This window comes from Centroberyx affinis, unplaced genomic scaffold (assembly GCF_046629955.1).
Source record: "Centroberyx affinis isolate AG114_WGS23_722 - 3 ecotype Tasmania unplaced genomic scaffold, CSIRO-AGI_Caff_v1 ptg000493l_1, whole genome shotgun sequence".
NCBI classification, from domain to species: Eukaryota; Metazoa; Chordata; class Actinopteri; order Beryciformes; family Berycidae; genus Centroberyx; species Centroberyx affinis.
In genome coordinates this window covers 10541-32114 of record NW_027279147.1, presented here as the reverse complement: position 1 = coordinate 32114, position 21574 = coordinate 10541, and the positions used below count along the sequence as shown (strand labels likewise).

General features: G+C 39.3%; 2 protein-coding genes across 3 annotated transcripts; one reads left to right on the top strand and one right to left on the bottom strand.

Moving 5' to 3' along the window:
* Positions 1-740: 740 nt before the first annotated feature.
* Positions 741-10870, top strand: LOC139642558 (ras association domain-containing protein 7-like). Of its 2 annotated transcripts, none has more exons than XM_071517434.1 (6): positions 741-910; positions 7007-7157; positions 7635-8288; positions 9032-9300; positions 10300-10521; positions 10613-10870. In XM_071517434.1, exons 2-5 carry the CDS (start codon positions 7055-7057, stop codon positions 10516-10518), a joined length of 1245 nt encoding a protein of 414 aa, XP_071373535.1. In that variant the 5' UTR covers positions 741-910; positions 7007-7054; the 3' UTR covers positions 10519-10521; positions 10613-10870. The 2 variants fall into 2 exon arrangements, with proteins under 2 accessions (XP_071373535.1, XP_071373536.1); XM_071517435.1 differs by having other exon boundaries at positions 743-910; positions 10324-10521.
* Positions 10871-16506: 5636 nt separating this feature from the next.
* Positions 16507-17719, bottom strand: LOC139642560 (trace amine-associated receptor 13c-like). Its single transcript, XM_071517436.1, has 2 exons — positions 17547-17719; positions 16507-17317 (listed from the first exon to the last, which is right to left on the bottom strand). Exons 1-2 carry the CDS (start codon positions 17717-17719, stop codon positions 16507-16509), a joined length of 984 nt encoding a protein of 327 aa, XP_071373537.1.
* Between the last annotated feature and the right edge of the window lie 3855 nt (positions 17720-21574).

Sequence of the window (21574 nt, the reverse complement as noted above, 5' to 3'; positions counted from 1 at the left end):
CGCCAGTCGTGGACTCAAGGCATTTCTCTCCTTTGCTGTCACTAAACGTTGCAGTGGGTGTAAGGAAGTGAAGATCAGATGGAAATCTTTGAGGGTAAATGTGTGTGTACACCTCGGTTCATTTCTTGCATGGCACATGGCAGGTAGAAGACTGCCATCCGGTGGTTGAATTGCAAAACAACATCCTTAACAGACACAGTGGCATCTGCTGCTCGGGAGCATGTGTGTCATGAGCAAAGGCCATCTACATTCTTCAGCACTCTGTGGGAGTGTGTTTGTATGCATGTGTGTGTGTGTGTGTGTGTGTGTGCATGTGCATAAGTGCGTGCATGTGTGTGTGTTTTTTTTTCCTTTGTTTGCTCTTATTTGTTTGCTGTAATTAGACAGGGTCGGCTAACCCATTGAAGAAACCAGCCCAGCAGAGGTGTTAATCCCCGTCACACACACACACACACACACACACACACACACACACACATACATGCACACACTTGCAGAGTGGAATGTTAGTGTGAGTAATTTGGAGAGAGAACAGGGTGGCAAGAGGAGATACTCCCCTTTGTTTTTATCTGTGATGCACAGTGGGAGGAGCCTGGCTGGAGTGTCAGAGTGACATCACTGTTCAGAGACAGAGAGAGAGAGAGAGAGAGCAGTGTAAGTTTATGCAGCACACCCAGAAGGGCTGCATTCCACAGCTCCATTCCTCCTCCTCCTCCTCCTCCTCCTCCCCCTCCTCCTCCTCCTCACGCTGAAGCAGTACTGTAGTGTCTCTGTAGATCCAGTGTGTGTTCCAGTCGCTCAGCGGTCCGGCAGCCTGAGCACAGCATCAGTTTGGACCGAAGACTCATCCAGTCCGACCTGCTGGAGGGACGAAGACGGCCATGAGCCAGAGGGACGCCTGAACTAACAGGTAGAGAGTTGTGTTGTAATACTTCCTTCCTCCCTGCTCTAACAACAGGTTTGTCTTCTTTCTGTCTGGGTTGAGACAGCAGACTGGAGCGTTACTGCGTAGCCAATAAAGAAAAGAGGACACTTTTTTTTTATTTTCTTCTAAAAATAGTTCCTCCAGAAGCAGTGTTGCTGCAGGGAATGATTTCATTTTTTTTTTTTCAGTGATTTTTTTTCCTCCAGTGTGAATGGCGGTTAACTTGTTTTTTATGATAGTAAATCTTACGGCCATGTCCCATCTAGAAGTGAACAGGTATTCTGCTTTGTGTTAATGCCACTTACTTACTAATGCTGAAAATACAAACCAAACAGCTCATTCTAATGAATTATTTTGGAGGCCACATGCCAATTTGGGCCCATTGACCTGAAATGTATCAACATAATATCTTATTGTAAATAGTCTACTTTGTAAATCTTGAGGATATCAGATCTTCTTGAGTTAATTGGCAGAACAATAATAATAACTATAAATAATGCTAATTATAAACTTTATTTAGAGTTTAGAATTTACAGAGTGCTTTACATAAAAAAAACTAATGGAGCAAAAGGAAGAAGATACAATTGATACAAAGGTCCAAAGAATAAAACATCTAGAAAAATATATATTAAAAAAAAAAGGATATGAGGAATAAAAGGATAAAAGGCGAATTTAAATGAAATATTTACTATTTTATAAGTGAGTCTAAAGAAGAGATTTAAAGGATTTATGACAGATTGGCTAACCTGATAGCAGTACAGCACAGAATATAGTTAATATATAAAATATACAATAGTTGCCAGGCTTTTGAGGAGTTTTTCTTTCTTATTTATATTTGCCCAAATTAAGATGATATTAAGTTTAGAGTTTAAACTGTTGTGGGTGTCTCTGTCAGTAGAGAGTGGAGGTATGTGGGCGGAGTCTGTGTCTTTCAGGAATGTCAGTGTGTTCTGCCACATTCCTGGCCCTCACCTAACCTGCGTGTCTTCTCCTGCACATCAGGGGAAATCCACACTGTGAGAAAACATCCAGTCTATCCATCCGCTTAAAAACAAACACTTTTTTTTCCTTGCTGCAAATTTTAAAATTGCGGGGTCGGAGTCAAACTGAGTTGTTTAGGTCGAAGATTATTAGTTGTACTAATGCAGTAAAGCTCACTGAGGGAAATTAAGTTCAATCAGCAAATGCCCACTGTTTACTAGTGGAATCCACTTCTTGATCAACTGCAGTCCAGTGTTATTTATTCATTCACTAGTTTCCATCTGCGCCATCTTTTTGTCAGTGGTGGAAGAAGTACTCAGATCTTTTACTTAAGTAAAAGTAGAAATACCACAGTATAAAAATACTCTGTTACAAGTAAAAGTCCTCCATTCAAAATGTTACTTAAGTAAAAGTACAAAAGTATTAGCATCAAAATATACTTAAAGCAACAAAAGTAAAAGTACTCATTATGCAGAATGGCCCATTTCAGAATAATACAGTATATATTATATTATTGAATTATAATTATTGATGCATTAATGTGTAAGCATCACTTTAATGTTGCAGCTGGAAAAGGTGGGGCTGATTTCCACTACTTTATATACTGCTGGGTAGTTTACAGTAATCTATAATAATACATCACAATTTATTAGTTGATTATATTCTGTATTAATAATCTGAATCTGCAAAGTAACTAGTAATTGAAGTTATCAAATAAAGGTATTGGAGTAAAAAGTACAATATTTCCCTCTGAAATGTAGTGGAGTAGAAGTATAAAGTAGCATAAAATGGTAATACTCAAGTAAAGTACAAGTACCTCAAAATTGTACTTAAGTACAGTATTTGAGTAAATGTACTTAGTTACTTTCCACCTCTGCTTATTGTTAACACATCAAGGACCACAATGGAAATAAGTCTGTTGACTTTTTTTGTGTTATCCATGTCAAATTAATCTGAGATGCATTTTCTTTATTGTGTCTATCTTGCGTTTTATTGTTGAATAAATAAACTAAACTAAAGTGAGAAGGCTTTTAGTGTCAGTTGTTCATGTGTCACAAAATTATTATACCATATGGGAAAAATTAAGTCAAGTGGTGAACATTGCTTGCCATGTGTAACAGAGAGAGGAGACTCTACCTTGAAGAATTAAATCTGTAGACTATTGAGAGTAGGGATTGAACTGAAATCTAATTTTCATCATGGTTAGCATTATTATTATTATAGCATAAATTGACCTATCTCTAACCTGTAACTTAATCCAAAGGAAGGGTTTCTGAGAGTAAAATTGTGTTAGTGAACGTCTGGTGAGATATTCTTTCAACTCACAACTTTAAGTGACGAGACACAAACTCATGCTTTTAAGTTATGAAGCTGATAACTAGCTATTGTGAGTTGAAATTGACCAGCACATCTATGATTAAAGATGAGTTGGTTTCACTTAATTGCGCTGTGAGTTTGATGCTGTTTTTTTGGGGGGTTTTTTTGTTTGCCCTGTGGCAACGAGCCGCTCCGCCTGGTGAGCTGATATGATGTGGATGTGTCACAGTGGTTTCAGTGCAACCTTACGCCTGTGGGAGACTCTCATTCATTCAACCTCAGCTTCTTTCAATGGCCTGAAATCTTTAGAGGGTCTTCAGTCAAAAACACAGTTGCAAAGTGCTTTACAAAGGAGAGACAGTGCACTGCAAAAAATATTAAGGCAGTTCAACTTAAAAACATAAGTTTCCTTGCTGCCTTAAAATTGTGAGTTGACTGGAGTAGTACTGAATAGTTAGGTCAAAGATCATTAGTTAGTTGTAGAAGCTAACTGAGTGAACTTAAGACAATAAGTTCAATCAACAAATGTCTAGTCATGCTGATTTGTGTTTCCAAGTTGAATCCATTAATTTATGAACTGAAATTGTATTTATTTATTTTATTTATTTAAAAGGGACAATGTACAGTGTTATTATATTAAATCCAGTGTTATTTATTTTTTCACAAGGTTTGCGAGGTTTAAGTTCGAGTTCCTCTCAGAAATTGACCTATGATTCACCAAACATACAGACATAACAAGTCTCTATCCTGTAACTTCATTCAAACCAGAAGAAGGAAGAGTTTCTGGAGAGTTAAACCGAATGCAATGCATACTGGGAAGTCTGCTAACAAAACGAACAGTGTTGAGTTTAGTGAATGCTTTATAAGCTGTTCTTTACACTTGTAATTTTAAGTCACAAGATGTGAACTCATGGTTTTAAGTCATGACTAACTCATAACTAGCACTTTTAAGTTGAAATTAACAAACACATCTACATACATTGTGTTAATGGATAAAGATGAGTTGATTTCACTAAATTGCACTATGAGTTTTTACAGTGTGACATTAAAATGATAGTGAATACAACATAGAACAGCACAAACTATTTTTATTTTTTTATTTTTTTTATTTTAGAAAAGCATAAAAAGCAATACTTCACAGATGGGTTTTGAGTTTTTTTCTCAAATGAGGAAGTAGAATTTGCAGCTCTTCATTTTTTTTTTTTAGGGTCCTGATTGAAAATGCTGGATCACCCCGGGACTTTAATCCAGACTTGGGAACAATCAAAAGAGTTTTGTCTGAGTTGTACATAAGGAGATAAAAGTTCCACAAATGTAATGTAGGGTTAGGTCCAGTTATTGCTTTGAAAGTAATCAATAAAACCTTTGGAGCCGTTATGTATGAGCTCTCCTCTCAGTTCTAAATAAAAGCAGAGCTGCTGCAAGAAAAAGTTTTCCAATTGAGGCGAGAAAACAGAATAGCATCGTGCTGTGATGAACATTTCTGCAGCCTGCCTGCTCATACATCACTCGGCCGGTTTTATGTGGGAAATATAATAACACATAACAATAGATATTTTTGATATTCTAATGTAAAATGCATTTCACAGTGTTCCTCTAAGTGCAATTTATTTTGTAACTCCAGCAACAACCATGCCCACTTGTCTGTCTAGTATCAGTATCAGTGCTTTGAGCTTTTGCCAAACGGAGAGAGTAGAGCAGCAGTCTGAAGTCAGAACCGGTCTCTCCAGTTCATCTCTCCACTCCAGATTGTAAATCCTGACCCCCGCCCCCCCCAACACACACACACACACACGCACACAAACATTACATGAAGAGGAGTGTGGGGAGACTGAGGTCCAGGATGGAAAGTAGGGCATGAGAGAGAAAAGAGAGAGAGGGGAAATAGAGAGAAATTGAGAGCGTCAGAGGGTGATAGGGGCAGAATGTGGTGCTGCAATCCATCTGCTCTCATCTTGTGTAGATACTCTGCCACTGTTTGGCTCCTGACCAGGTTTCTGTTTCTGTGGCTGCGTGCTTTTCCCGTGTAATATGTGAGAAAATCTCTAAAACATGCGTGTGGGTTAGTGGCTGGCCCTAATCTGGATACTGACACCATGAGAAAGTGATATATTATACTTGTCTCCGCTCTCAGGCTGGCTCAGCTTTCAGCGCTCATGCATCACCCAGGAGGCAGGTACAGTAGTGTATGGAAAGAGCGAGGTCAGAAAGTCACAGTGTTCCCATGACAGACATGAGCAAAACTCAAGTTTGAGTGGCTCTGGGCACTTTTTTTTTTGTTAAAGGTCCCATATGGTGTAAAACAGGATTCCCCTTGCCTCTGTGATTATAAAGGAGTTGGATGGTCTATCTAAACATGGTGAAAGTATCAAAACGCAGTGTCGCCAACTAAATCCACACAATCCATATTAGAAAAGCGAGCCTCTAAATGAGCCGTTTGGACTTCCGTAACATTGTGGCGTCACAAAGGTTCGCTCATTATCATCTTTGTAAGAAATAATAGACTAATAGAGTTTTCCCTACCTGTAGCTGCCCGGGCCGCGGCGTCTCACGTTTCACTCTCGAAACGGTTAGCCAATCGGAACTGAGGGTTGTTAATATTAATGAGCCTTAAAGACACAGCGACAGAAACAGATGCTGGAAAATGATCACGTAAAAATGGATTGAGAGTGTTTTTGGTACATGACACCACACACACAGCTTTGAATGGACCTCAAGACAGAAAATAAAACACTGGAACGTGTAGAATATGGGAGCTTTAGTATTGCACCATCACTCCCAAAGACCTGAAACAATCCATTCAAAACAATCTATCTGGGAAATGCTGAGTGACAAACATCTCTGTCTACCCATCCACAAGTCAAACACACCTCCACACATTAGTTTGCCGATCACTTATCAAACACATCCCTGATTGAAATTCTGGGTTTTGGACGCTGCTCTGATAGCGCTAATTGGCTGTCACAGCTAAACTTTCCCTCGTACAAAATCCGTCTAGGGAGGACGATTATGTTTCAGTCTGCACAGGACAAACTGAGCCATGAATTGTATTCCTGCTTGTTCCCGCTTGTTGCAACAGTTGCTGCATTATATTTTTGAGAAAGCTTTATTTGTTTGCAGTTTTGCAGATTTCAAAGAAACCCTGTTTCAAAACCAGAGCAGTGTGACATTAAAGTCTTGGAACAAACATTAAGTCCTCACACAAAAAAAACAAAAACAGAATTCTATTGTTTATTTCGGGTGCGTCGGCTAATATGGACAATCTTGAATAGCAGACTGGCCGTCTGCTATTGGCTGGTGTTTGTGCCAGGTGATGTCACCTTCCATAGAGCACAACAGGTGGTGACATCACCTGGCACAAAGACCAGCCAATAGCAGATGAGCAGTGCAGTACCCTACTTTTTACCATTAGGCGTCAGGCTTCACCAAAGATTTGGGTTTGGAGTTTAGTTATTCTTGAAATAAACAAAGATAGCCCGCGCTCTGTTTTTCTTATTTTATTTTACTTTCTTACTTGGATTTTTTTTTTAAATTAAAGTCTAAAATATCTATTAATTAGATTCGGTATTCAGTACCCCTATTCCCCCCCACTGTGGTGTCCCATGTACCACCCACTTGTCACCACATGAAACATCTGTTGCCCTAAACTGGGTTGCTGCTGTTACTCAGTACAAATCCCAGAAAATATTGCAGGGTTGTGATCTGTCTGGGCTGGGATTATGAATTATATCCCCAGTGTGATGGATTAAGTTTACCGACATGTCTGCCTGTGTCTCCATACAGGTATAGCTGGTGGACCTGTGTTGTGTTGAGTGTGACTGACAGCTGCAGATGGAGCTGAAGGTGTGGGTGGAGGGTGTGGTCAGAGTGGTGTGTGGCCTATCACTGAACACTTCCTGTCAGGATGTGGTCATCGCTCTTGCTCAGGCCATCGGTAAGTCTCTAGTTCACTGCCATGCATCATGTTTCAAGTAACAAGGCGTTTTTTTTTTTTTTTTTTACCTTGTTTGCTAATTAAAATATAACATACACAATATTTAACAATAAGCCAAAAGATTTACAAAACATTTTGGAAAATGGCATATTTTTATTTCAGACACCATGGTTCCATCCTGGTAGCTGGAATTTAATTCATTTTCAAGAATCTGGAATTTGTGAAGCTCAAGATTATCTGCAAAGCACTGAGTCACTTTCCATGTTTGTTCTGGTCCGACCCCCCCACTGTTGAACAGTGTCCCTCCCTGCATTATGTCCCAATCCAACATCTTGTTTCAACCAAAAATACGTCAAATTACGGAAGAAAGACACCATTGAAATGCTGTTTTCTTGTGACTTTGAATTCAGCTGTTTGTTGGTCATAACATAACATGCTGTCAAATCTTAATCTTTCACCTATCTCTGTATTCCCCAGGCCAGACAGGTCGTTACGTTCTTATCCTGAAGTTGCGGGGAACTGAGAGGCAGCTAGTCGCCGAAGACTGTCCTCTGAAGTCTCTGGCTCAGCTGGGACAGTTGGCTGCAGAAGTCCAGTTCATTCTGCGGAGGACGGGTCCCAGCCTGAGCGACGGTCCAAATGGTTCAACCACAGAGAGGCTTTTCCCCCTGCCCAGACACCCAGAGCCCGAGCCCCTCAAGCACAGGGAGCCACAGAAGGCTCTCACCTTCAATCTGGGCCCCTCAACAGTTCCCAGAAGGACTAAAGCAAACAGGGCATGGTCACCCTCACCCAGAGCCTCTCCAGAACCGAGGGCTTCCCCCGTCCCTTTCCTGGACCCTCTCAACCCTGCGAGAGTGCCTTCATCTTACCCCTTCAAAGAGGAGGTATTTAGGCAGATCCTGCAGCAGCAGGAGAGGCTACGAGACCTGGAGATTCAGCTTCAAGCTCTAGAGAGGGAGACTGAGGTCTGGGAGCAGGAAAGGTCCTCAACTCCAGTATCTGGTCTGACTCTGGGCGCAGTGGAGGAACTGGAGGTACTGGAGCTGAGGTTGAGGCAGAACGAGGCAGAGCTGATGCATGGAGAGCACTGGGAGGAACAGTTACAGGCAGAGATGGATAAAGAACAAGGTACATGGTCAAACTCAATTAAAATTTTCACAGGATAAAGGGCTTCTTTAAAGACCCCTTGAAATGGCATTTTTACTTCCCTGATTTGATGCATTTTCCTGTTGAAACAGGATGTTACATACTGCAGTGATGGATCATTCAAAAGTCTAAACCAATGGAATATAAGTCTGGGAGAGATTTGATGGGATTTGATGGGAGGGGTGCGGAAGGGCAGGATTGTTCAAAAATCGGATGGTTTTATTGGTTAGAAATGTATATTTACGCCTGCTAGTGCAGCATGAGGTCACCATGAAAGATACTCTGTTTTCCGGGAAGTAAAAATAATGGGAGTTCATTTCATGGGGACTTTAAAAATCAATATATTTTCCATACAATATTTTCCACATTTCCCGCCATGTACTTGTACACTATCCTCTTGCATTTCTAAAACCTCAGAGTAAATGTTAACATGTTAACATGTTTCAAATGTAGAGTTGGTGCGCTTCCTCTTGTGGCGCTTTTGGCTGGGTGCTCTGCTATCGTTAAAACATGAAGAGAACCATGAGGAACATGGGATAGTGGCACTCAGCAAGATTTGGTCTCAGTTTACCATTTTTTTATTGTTGGCATCAATGTGTTTCGGCATGGAGCCTTCATCAGAGCACCAAAGTGCATGCACCTGGTTCTGGATTTTTGGAGTGCCGCTGTCCCATGTTCCTCATGGTTCTCTAAATGTTAACATTGTCATTAACTGTACTATCCAGATATGCACAGACGTCTAGACCAGATCCATTTGTCACTGGATGACCACTGCTACCGGCTCAAGGAGTTCCAGACTCATTCTGCCCATCTGGGGCAGGACATCCGACTTGAAGCCCACAGACGAAGCTCTCGGCCGGGCACTCCGCAGCCGGAGGAGGCCCTGGGGCCGCTGCAGCAGGAGCTCCACCACCGCCTGCAGCAGGGAGAAGAACTGGACACAATGGTATCAGACACCGAGAAGGAGATACAAGATGCAGAGGGAAAGCTACAGGTACAAATCCTTCCTCATCTAACACCTTATGTAGTAGGTGTAAGATACTGACAAAAAAAAAAGTTTTTCTTGTCATACATTTTTTAGAACAGAAAAGTGAAAATAGATGTCAGTGTGCAGGATTTACTGAGTTTAAATATGATGAAAGGTTTTCACCAATATTGTACTTGATTCATGGACCAAAGATTATCTGCAGCCCTAAAACAACTTGTTCAGAAGTCATTCATATTGCAATTTTGATTTTTTTTTTTTTTTGTTCAGCTCCATTACTTAGTGCTCTCTCCTCCTCATTGCTTTCTTGAATGTGGCTGTCACTTACTCAAATGGTTAGAAAATGCCAGGAAACACTTTGTTTTGTTCTTCAAACAATGGTTCACATTGCCCCCATCTGGCTAAAATATATATTGCAGTACCACTATGTACACAAGGACACTAGTCACAAGGAAAACAACATTTCAGTGATGTCTTGTTTCCGTAATTTGATGTAGCCTATTAGGGTGGGGCATAAGGTGGGATTCAAAGGTGTTTGTGTGTGTGTGTGTGTCTGTGGTTGGGATAATAACAAATCACATAATCTTGAGCATCAAAAATTCCAAATTCATTAAAATGAATAAATTCAGCCACTGGGATGCAACCACTGTGTCTTAGGAAAAGGAAACAGGGTTTTCACAGCCAAACCATGTTGTCACTTCGTCATTTTTGAAGTTGTTAAGTTGGAGGTTTTATATGATAGGAGAAGGATTGTTAAAAAATCTGTGATGGTATTATTAGAGGTTAGAATTTTTATGTACGCCTACTGGTATGCCATTAAGTAAAATTTTGTACATTGTTTGCCATTTATTGTTAAATTGGTATACGTTGGAGAATTAGCTAACAAATAGTGAAACAGTGATTTTTCAATGCATTGTGACTGATGACACTTTGGGGATGGCTAGAGAGGATGGGAGGGCTCACATGTTTCTACCAATGTATTCAACCCAGTCTTGGTGTTGTTGACAGTGTGATTTTGTCTGCGTCGCCCAGGACAGATGGCAGGTGATTGAGGAGCTGAATAAGGAGCTGAGGCAATGTAACCTGCAGCAGTTCATCCAGCAGACCGGTGTCACTCCGGCTCCTCCACACATAGACCAGGCCAACTCACCGCCCGTCGCTGCACATTACCTCTGCATCGCTGGCATAATGGAGGAGGAGCAGGCAGACACTGTCAGTGTGTGCTGACAGGTTGGTTGCAATGATCATTATAAGCTCAGATAAATGGCCACTGTCGTGGAAATATATATTAACGTTGCCATTCTCTCTCTTTCCATTGCAGGTTGTGTCTGCAAGCAAAACACACTCTCTGGAGCCTCTGAATGACTCCCAAAACCTCTACTGTGTGTGTGTGTGTGTGTGTGTGTGTGTGTGTGTGTGTGTGTGTGTGTGTGCAAGAGAGAGAATACTCAGCAGAGGGTCACAATGAAGGTTATATTTAATCACATTTTACAACTCATGTGTGTTATTTTTTTTTTTTTTTATATTTAACACTTTTGCTTTAAAAAAGAAAAAAGAAAGAAATCAACTTACTTTAATAAACATCTCAAATTTTGTTATGAGTTTGTTGTCCTCATGTAATTTTTTATCTTTGAAAAGGAGGTTATGTTAGTTAATTTGTCTGTCAGCAGGATATATCAAAAACGTAACAGATTTCTATGAAATTGGTGGACAGCAATTGATTAGATTTTGTTGGTGATCTGGATCTGGAATTAATGCCATGAAATGATTGTAATTTTTTAGCCATAACTATGACACTAACACATATAGAGAGAGGCTGGATTCCAAACCCTAAGGGTATGATTGCAGGGTTAAGAAATCATACATACATTTGGATGAGCATTATCACCTAAGGTGAAAGCAGGAGCATCATTGGAAAAGGTGATTATTAACGAGGCTAGCAACGGGAGCTCGCTGTTTCACCATCAGCTGACAGCTGACTTAGGAGCCAATATTGTCTGTGGATCAGTGGTGGAAGAAGTTCTGATCCTTTACTTAAGTAAAAGTACCAATACAGCAATGTAAAAATTCTCCATTACAAGTAAAAGTCCTGCATGAAAAATCCTACCTAAGTAAAAGTACATAAGTATTAGCAGCAAAATGTAGTTAAAGTATTAAAGTAAAAGTAGTGGTTTGGTCCCTCTGACTGATATTTTATTATATATGACATCATTAGATTATTAATACTGAAGCATCAGTGTGTAAGCAGCATGTTACTGTTGTAGCTGCTGGAGGTGGAGCTAGTTTGAACTACTTTATATACAGTTAGCTAGTTTAGTCCAGTGGTTCCCAACCTAGGGGTCGGGCCCCTCCAAAGGGTCACCGGATAAATCTGAGGGGTCGTGAGATGATTAATGGGAGAGGAAAGAAGAAAAAACAAAGTTCTGATACACAAATCTGTTTTCAGTTTTTGGACTTTTTCTCTAATCTTTGATTCTTGCTGAAATATTGGATCATTTGAACATTTATTGAAATGAAACCATGTGAGGTTTAGAGGGAAAAATCACTATTTGGTGGAGCTGTTAACAACTCATAGACATCTGAAATGTGACCCGACTACACACTGCTTTTTGTAAGACGTCAAAAGCCAGAAAGGTTGGAAACCACTGGTTTCATCTTTAACAATGTGTTGTATTTTAAAAGCTTGGTATATTATCCATTGTGTCAAATCTCCATCTGAAAAGTAACTAAAGCTGTCAAATAAATGTAGTGGAGTAGAAAGTACAATATTTCCCTCTGAAATGTAGTGGAGTGGAAGTATAAAGTAGCATCAAATGGAAGTACCTCAAAATTGTACTTAAGTAAAGTATTTGAGTAAATTTACTTAGTTACTTTCACCACTGCTGTGGATCAAAGAATTACAGTTATGTGCATTATATATAGGTCCAAAATCACTGAACTTATCCTTTAATGCACCATGATAAACTCTATCTAACATTCCTAAGTAGGCCTACTGAACAGAAGCATGCATATATAACAGATCTACATAGTCAAGCAGAGGCAGAGAGGTAGCTGCTGCCAGCCTCTTTCTGGCTTCAAAAGAAGAACAAGACTTGTTTCTGAAACTGAAAAGTTTTTAGCTTCTTCACAAGATATTCAGGTAACACTTTATAATAACCATCATTAATAAATGATAAATTGATAGTTAATTAAACTTTAGTTAATAGTTATTTTACTGTTAACAAACAATGAAATGATCATTAATAATGTTTACTAATTATTAGTAATGCTATAATTTATGTTATTTTATCATTAGTTTGTGTAATATAATATCATTTGTTTATAAATTATATATTGTATCATAGCTGATAAGAGACGGTAAAAATTACATTCTGATTACATTAGTAAACTATTTATTAACAGTTTATTGTTGCACACATTATATTTATATACTATATTAAGTATTTGTTAATGATTACCAAATGATTTGTAAACCTTTAAGAAATCGTATGCAAAACATCTATAAACATTACATAGATGGACCAGATATTTGTAACACTTTGTTAATGGTTAAGAATTGGTTTGTAAACCATCTCTAAACATTATTTGGATGGCTATTATAAAGTTGCAACGAGTGATTATAATACCTTGCTAAATGGTTAATAAATCCTTTGTAAAACATCTATAAACATTATTTAGATAGATAGTTAATACTTTGTCAGTGGTTAATAATTGGTTTGTATACCATCTATAAACATTATTTGGATGGCTATTATAAAGTTGCAACTGATGATTATAATACCTTGTTAAATGGTTAATAAATCCTTTGTAAAACATCTATAAACATTATTTAGATAGATAGTTAATACTTTGTCAAGGGTTAATAATTGGTTTGTATACCATCTATAAACATTATTTGGATGGCTATTATAAAGTTGCAACTAATGCTTATAATAATTAGTTAATGATTAATGAGTGGGTTATAAAGCATCAAGTAACCCTAATCGGTAACCCCTCCTTTTACGGTCCCCTAATTACTACGAGTTACCTGGTAAATATATGGTAAATTATAGTATATTATTGGGTACATCTTCTTAAATACTGGGTACGTCCTTGCAGATGTTTTTACAATTTAATCAGTAAGTAAGCTGAAACTGTACTGTAAAAGGAAGCCTTGTTTGTTTCCATGGTATTCCCATATCCTTTGTAATTGATTATTCCATTATACCAATTGCCTTTAGTTATGCAACTAGCAAGATGTGAAATATAAAAACAGAAAATAAAAGACAATTTACGCACCCCAGCAACGACTCAGGCCTGCACATTTTTATTGAGTTTAGTAGGCCTACTATTATTCCAAAGACTGTTGTTGAGTGTGTGTGTGTGTATCCACAATTGCTGTATTTCATTTGAGAATAAGCTAAAGAAAGTAAGCTTGGTCAGTTAATTTTAAGGTACACACTTTGCCTCTGTGGAATGTAAAAGATTGATATTGGAATATCTGGGCATTTGCTTTGATAATTGTAAATTGTTTTTTATTTTCTGTTTTTATATTTCATATCTTGCTAGTTGCATAACTAAAGGCAATTGGTTTGCATTTAAAGTATCTGGTGTTGAGTTGTGGTAATTTTATACAGTCACATACTTCAAAGGGGGGCATTGAGTTCAGGTTAATTGTAGTAATTGAAATTCTTAGTAGATATTGTTTAAATTCTTTAAACACTACTAAGTGGAGGCACCGCCATTTATTAATTCAGAGAGCTTTACTTATTTCATTTATTGTCAAATTGGAGTACTCAGTTTCTCCTGCAGTTCTCCTGTTTCATCATACTTATTCAATAAAATGTCATGTTTTAGTTAGTAACACTATGGAACATATGATACAAGTTTGTCCATATTGCATGGGAAAGGAAACCATCCATTTTGATGAAAGGATGTGGTAAGGACTTTGTAATACCATGGGATTAAACATTGCTTTCTTTTACAGTACAGTTTCAGGTTACTTACTCCGTAAATTGTAATGTCTTACTTAGTAACGTTGCAGAACATACATGGTAAAAGTTTGTGTTTATTGCATGGACAATGGAATAATCTATTACAAAGGATATGGTAATACCATGGAAACAAACAAGACTTCCTTTTACAGTACAGTTTCAGCTTACTTACTGAGTAAATTGTAAAAACATCTGCAAGGACGTACCCAGTATTTAAGAAGATGTACCCAATAATATACTATAATTTACCATGTATTTACCAGGTAAATACGTAGTAATAAGGGGACCGTAAAAGGAGGGGTTACCGATTAGGGTTACTTGATGCTTTATAAACCACTCATTAATCATTAACTAATTATTATAAGCATTCGTTGCAACTTTATAATAGCCATCCAAATAATGTTTATAGATGGTATACAAACCAATTATTAACCCTTGACAAAGTATTAACTATCTATCTACATAATGTTTATAGATGTTTTACAAAGGATTTATTAACCATTTAACAAGGTATTATAATCATCAGTTGCAACTTTATAATAGCCATCCAAATAATGTTTATAGATGGTATACAAATCAATTATTAACCAATGACAAAGTATTAACTATCTATCTAAATAATGTTTATAGATGCTTTACAAAGTATGTATTAACCATTTAACAAGATATTATAATCATCTGTTGCAACTTTATAAAAGCCATCCAAATAATGTTTATAGATGGTTTACAAACCAATTATTAACTATTAACAAAGTACTACAAATATCTGGTCCATCTACCTATGTAATGTTTATAGATGTTTTACATGTATTCTTAAAGGTTTACAGATCATTTGGTAATCATTAACAAATACTTAATATAGTATATAAAATCTTATGTGTGCAACAATAAACTGTTAATAAATAGTTTACTAATGTAATCAGAATGTAATTTTTATCAGCTATGATACTAATTTATAAACAAATGATTTCATATTACACAAACTAATGATAAAATAACATAAATTATAGCATTACTAATAATTAGAAAACATTATTAATGATCATTCCATTGTTTGTTAACAGTAAAATAACTATTAACTAAATATTAATTAACTATCAATTTACCATTTATTAATGATGGTTATTATAAAGTGTTACCAATATTCAATATGGGTCTTAAAAGAAAGATTGATTCAAATGCCAAGTATGTGTACCTAGACCTGTTACAATGTTTGGAAAAACTGGCTGAATTTTTCTTGGTGTGAGTAAAAAACATTATTTTAGTTGGATGGAAGGGAGTTCAGGCTGGCATGGCTCTACATTACCTGTGCTGCCCCAAGGCTGCAGTTGGTCCTATTCAATGGCACATGCAGACAACAAATATTTCTCTTTCACCTGAAAAAGGTATTGTGGAAGAAAATAAAAGACTAACTCTAAATGTTTGCTGTAAGTTTTGTAATGATATTGTACATGCTCTGGCATGCACATACATTGAAAAGCTTAAGCATTGCTCTGCAAAATAAATCAAATTTGAAATTTCGGACCATCTCACATAGACATGCTATGACTTCACCCTGGGTCCAGCAACCCAAACGATCAATCTAGCAAAGGCCGCACCAGCAGCTTACGTCTAACATAAACATGCAATATTGAATTCACAGCTCACATGAAACTGGTGTTTGCCTAAAAACATTTCATGGTGCTTATGACTGTGACTGGGAGGATGGAGACAAAACACAGGAAAATGTAGGCCTATATTACAATCAAACAAAAATATCCTTTTGAACTAAAAGCTGAATATGATGTGCATTAATTCCAAGTCAGAGCTAGAGACAGTCCTGTAACTGAAAAGACACAGGTTTCATATCTGCAGCAGCCAATGTGTGTCCATATGCAGCCACACATCCGGTCCAAGTGTCCTTGAGTAAGACACTGAACCTGTAACTGCTCACATGTTGTAAGCAGGTACAGATAAGAGTATTGCCTAAAGGCCCACAATGCTAAGGCAAATGTCAGTCCCATAACAGGTTGTATTCTAGGTGTAATACTAAAATGAACAGCAGAGGGAGACACAAATTGTCTGATATGATTTCCACAGATTTCTACATTTCTATCACATACAGAATATACAGAACAGGAGCATGTTTTTTAATTTGTTCCGACTTTTGGGCTTTTGATTTCATTGATTCATGAACTACATGAACAAACACATTTGCTCCTTCATAGAAAAGGTCTTATTTCAATCACTCCACATCCTCTCTCTACAGTATGTTGGCCTCACAGGAGTAAGGCTGCAGTATCTGAAGTGTAACAATCAGTTTAATAGTTTTTCTGAACCAGGGGTAGAAAAGGGCATAGATCACAGGATTTAAACAGGAGTTAACATAGAACAGACAGACCACTAATGCCTCAGATGAAGCATTGACCAAGGTGTTCTGGCCTGCCAGAGAGACACAATGATATGGACAGAAACATATTAGAAACACAGCTATGACAATACCAAGAGTCCTGGCTGCTTTCCTCTCAGATTTCTTAGCAGTCACTGAAACCTGAAGTGTGACAGCTGCAATGTGGGACCGCATGGCACGAGCCTGAGACACAGCCACCACAAATACTCTTATATACAGAACTATGATGATAGTAACTGGAGCAATAAAGCCAAAAACAAGGTCAACAGCTTCTGCATTGTCGTTAATGACAGCCACACACTCTCCAACGCAGGAATTATACCTGCCTGGTTGTGTTAGTTGATCCATTAGAATTAGACTGCAATACAAAAAAGCACAGCACCAACACAGAAACACACAGATTTTAACTCTTCCGGGAGTGACTTTGGTGGGGTAACGCAGAGGGTCACAAATAGCCACGTAGCGGTCAACTGATATAAGCACCATGTTTCCTACTGAGACAGAGATGATGCTAAAGACAACAAAGCAAGATACACTACACATGAGGTCACCCAGAAACCAACAACCCCCTGCAAAGATGATACCAAACGGCATCAAGAGGCCCATGAGGAGGTCCGAGACAGCCAGGGAGAGGAGGAGGAGGTTGGTGGGGGTGTGGAGCTGCCTGGAGTGAAACAGAAGCATTATATTCATGAATTTAAATTTGTAGTATATGAATATCAGTAATATATTTTATCACTAGATGTAGCAGATATCAAGCATTATAAAAAGCAGCATACAAAAGCATTATTTAGCAACTTAGTTCTTCTCATCAATGGTACAACAATTTCTATGTTCTAGGCCATGATGCTTTTCTTTTTGAAAGTCTTGTATATGACAAAATCTATGGCTGCCTGTAGTGGGAGATGGAGATGATGACCAGCAGGTTCACAGCCACAGTGAGCAGAGAGATAGAGGACAACAGAATATGGAGGAGTATGGCTTCGGAGGGAGGACGCATTGGCTTCCTGCAGGAGGTGTTGAGGAGGTGTGGAAAGCAGAGTTCCGCTCCTGCCAGGGTCTCCATCATCAGAGAGAGAGGAAGAGAGGAGAAGCTGCTGAGGTCTGGCAACTTTCTGACCCAAGGTATCTATCATACAGCTGGTTTATCTCTCTCTCCCCCCCCCCCCGCCCATCCTTTCCTTCCTCTCTTTTTCTTAAAGACTGAAATCCCTCCCCTCTCTCTCTGCCTATCCTCTCCATCTCTATCTTCATCACTCTCTGCTATACTCTGTCTCTCTTCTTCCTCATTTCTCTTATTCCCCCTCGTCTTTTTTCCTCACTCCTCCTTCCTTACACATCCTTTGGCTCTCTCATTACACCCACTCAATCCTTTCTGACCTCTCTTTCTCCTCCCTTTCTTTCGTCTTCCTCCTCATCCCCTCTCTTCCTCTGATGTAAAATGTGTCTGACAGAAAGCCTTTCCCTTCCATAAAGTAAAGCTCTGTAGTGGGCTTTGGAGTGGCCTGGTTTTCAAGCTTCTGTATGGCTCTCTCTAAGCCTGCTGCCCTTGACTTCTCCAAGGACCTACACTCGCTTGAGCTACCATCACTGCTGTCAAAGACTCCCAGGAAGCCATCGACGCACCCGAGAACTGCAAACCCCAGCTTTGCATTGCCTAAGAAGCTCAGAGGCTCAAAGTGGTTGCTACCCAAGGCAGTGACCTCGCCCCAAGGACTCTAATAAAGAGGGCGATATATATGTCCCCTCTGCCCCCACAGTGCTCCTCTACCCTGAGTTGGGCTTACCAGTTTGACCCAGGCCCTCTGTTTTTTGGGCACCACCTGATGGAAGGACAAACTCTGATGGTGAAGACATGCAAATAAGAAATGAGGCATAATTCCTAAATGCCTGGTGTCAGAGCAACCAAATTTCACATACATGTTTGAGAATGGCCCAGATGTGTGTCAGAACACATTTGGTCATGTTGAATATGGCCACAATCAGGACAAATTGGCAATTTTTCAAACGGCAACATGTCAGGCACTATTTTACCTGCATGTTCTTGACATGGCAGACGCCTGTCAGCTCTCTTTCTCTCCCTCTCTCTCTCTGTCGGTGTGTGGTGGGCGTATAGGTTGGAGCTGCATTCCGCAGGTGTGTCCGTCAATCTACCTGACTACTTATTCCCTGCTGTGCCTGCAGTCTTCGTCAGATCGTAGTTTCTAGTGTGCTGTTTGCCAGCTGCTAGACTGTTGGTTAGTGACCAGTTTAGTAAACGTCTTTACCTTTCAAGCCAAGTTACTCTTGAAGTTCTTGTCATAGCTCTGATTGAGTTTCCTATTGTTCGTTCTAATTCATCGTCTCCTTGTCACAGACTGCCTCCGCTGCCACTCTACCTGAGCCATGCCAGCCACAGCTCCTACAGCCCGACCCAATCACGCTGTAACTATCTGTCAAATACACTGCTTGAAAACTAAGCTCCAGTCTGTGTGTCTGTTCTTGGGTTCCCTGCACTTGTGTCAGTTCTATCATTGAGATGTAGAACTATTCCAAAATGATGAATCAAGCTTATACTGTCACTGTCAAATCATTTGCCCAATGGGCATGGATCCTGCTTAAGGGGTGCAATGTCTTTAAGTCATTTCTTGAATAGACTCTATCTGTACGGGCAAGGTGGGACATATGCAAGGAGCTAAAAAAAGTTCTCACAGTGTACATATCATTTTTTACATTAGTCAATTGGGAAGCACACAGAAACACATAGTGCTGGAACCCTGTTGTATTTATTGGAATTCTTCCTTTTTTTTCTTCTTTTTCTCCGCTAAAAGTGTCTGCAGCTCAGAAGCAACCATATTTGGCAGGTGGGCTCTTATGGCCCCCCACTCTCATGCAAAGCAGCATATTGGCCAAATGGTGGCACTATAGTGCATATCATGTTTTGGTCTGTAACTCTCATCACACCACAAGTTCAACTGATGTAAGTGGCTAAGCAGAAAAATGGTCATAACTCACTGACTGTGTGTCCAATCTTCATGAAACTTGGCACATATCTCCTGTAGAAGAAATCAACCTTGTTTGCGCTAATTATGCAAAAATTGTCCAATACAGGGTGTCACTAATGCTTTTGCTGATTCTTGTTAAGCCTGTTAAAGCTGGAGCTTCGAAACCCGTAACATCCAAAAGGGAGCGCTACAATCATCAAACTCAAAATGAAAAAAAATGAAAAATGAGTTCTTAACACTTTGACATGCCAGCTAAAATCAGTTTCTTACATACTTTACCAGATATCCGGTCTTCACTTAGATGTTGAATGGATTCAACCAATCAAAAGTGGGAGTTGCTCCATGTAAACAGAGCCCCCTTGAAACACCTGCTGTGATACAACTTCTACTGCAATTAAACTTTTACTGTATCCTGTGGGCAGCCCGCCATGTGACACATGTGACTTGTCAAATAAATGTTGGAAGCACAATTCCTGAAGTGATTTGAAATTTTTTATATTGTGAAGAGATTAGCCCAATGAATCAGACCCATGGAAAGCTATGCAAGTTACGCTTCCCATAAAGTCTGACATCTATGCATTGGCAAATTACAAAATACGTCTCCCAGCGAAAGCAACTGCATAGAGTTACTTTGACTTCTCAGGATGGTGTGTGTGGGTCTTGTCTCTCTCTCAGCAATGTATTCAGGATGACAGACAATTTTCTGCTTCTTGTGCATGGAAGCAGAACTTCAAAATAAAAGCCCCCCATACGCTGGGCTTACTCACACCTCATTGCAATAATATAGGCTAATACTTCAATGGTCAGGGCCTATGGGTGGTCTAGCTAGCATAGCATTCCATGGGTCTGACTCATTGGGCTATAGAGAGATGAAACATGAACAGATATATGTTGTTGAAATGTTTTTTCTGAGAGAATTTCCTCCTCGTGTTCGGAACTTGCTAACAACTCCCTCAAGTGGAAGTGCTCTCCCCTCTCTAAACTATTGGAACAGAAAGGATATGAGTGTAGTTCCGGTCCAGTTATATACTCTCAAGAGGAGGTTGCCCCGAATCAGGATGGATTCAACGAAAGATTTGTCTGACTTCAGCCATTTTCGGTAACCCAGAGACTCCTATATCTTATATCCTGATATAGCATTGCCCTCCTAGACTGTAAGTGTACAAAAAACACTATGATTTCTGAAATCCTCATACCTTCATTAGCAAACATGTCAAAATTGTAATGATATGTCAAAAACTGAGCATACACACAGAAAAATAAAGGTGCGAACCTGAACCTGGAACTAGAAATGGTTCTTCGGAGAGATGCCATAGAAGAACCATTTCCGGTTCTTTAAAGAACCATTTCTGCACTCCTTTGCTTAGACACCCGCATTGTGATTTTGTTTATCTGCCCTTGTATAGCCTCATTTGCAATTGTACAATATATACTATGGAGGGGTTTGGTTATTTTGCACATTTATGCCATCACCCGGCACCCAATAACTAAGAATTAAGGTTCTTTGGGATATTAAAAGTGGAGTGGATCCCCGGATCAGTTTCAGTCTGGCAGGGTACAACAGGAACGTCTGGAATCCCAGCTTCCTCGCTGCGAGCAGAGAATGTCTTTGCCGCCGAGTTTCAGGGGAGAGCGTTGGGCGGCCTGAAGAATCCTGTCGCGGTCAGAAAACCGTAACATGTTACAGATGAGCGTTCTGGATGAAAAAGAAGAGTTGTAATGCTGAGGTCCAATACGGTGAGCTCTCATGATTTCAATATTCTGGTCATCCAAAGAAGGAAACCATTTGGGAAGGGATGTGGTTATGTACCGGCAGGTGTTGGAGCCCTCTGTGCCCTCAGGTATCCCTCGGATTCGGATGTTATTGCGGTGACTCCGGTCCTCCAGATCAGCAACCTTTGCTTCCAACTCTGTTATCTTACACCTGTTGTCATTAC

Bases quoted from the DNA above. Each gene is read 5' to 3' on its own strand.
- LOC139642560 (XM_071517436.1), bottom strand. From the start codon at position 17,719: ATGGAGACCCTGGCAGGAGCGGAACTCTGCTTTCCACACCTCCTCAAC. The intron at 17,318-17,546 runs GCAGCCATAGAT...GTTTCACTCCAG, and splicing joins ATCTCCATCTCCCACTACAG to GCAGCTCCACACCCCCACCA.
- LOC139642558 (XM_071517434.1), top strand. From the start codon at position 7,055: ATGGAGCTGAAGGTGTGGGTGGAGGGTGTGGTCAGAGTGGTGTGTGGC. The intron at 7,158-7,634 runs GTAAGTCTCTAG...TGTATTCCCCAG, and splicing joins CGCTCTTGCTCAGGCCATCG to GCCAGACAGGTCGTTACGTT. The intron at 9,301-10,299 runs GTACAAATCCTT...TGTTGTTGACAG, and splicing joins ATGCAGAGGGAAAGCTACAG to TGTGATTTTGTCTGCGTCGC.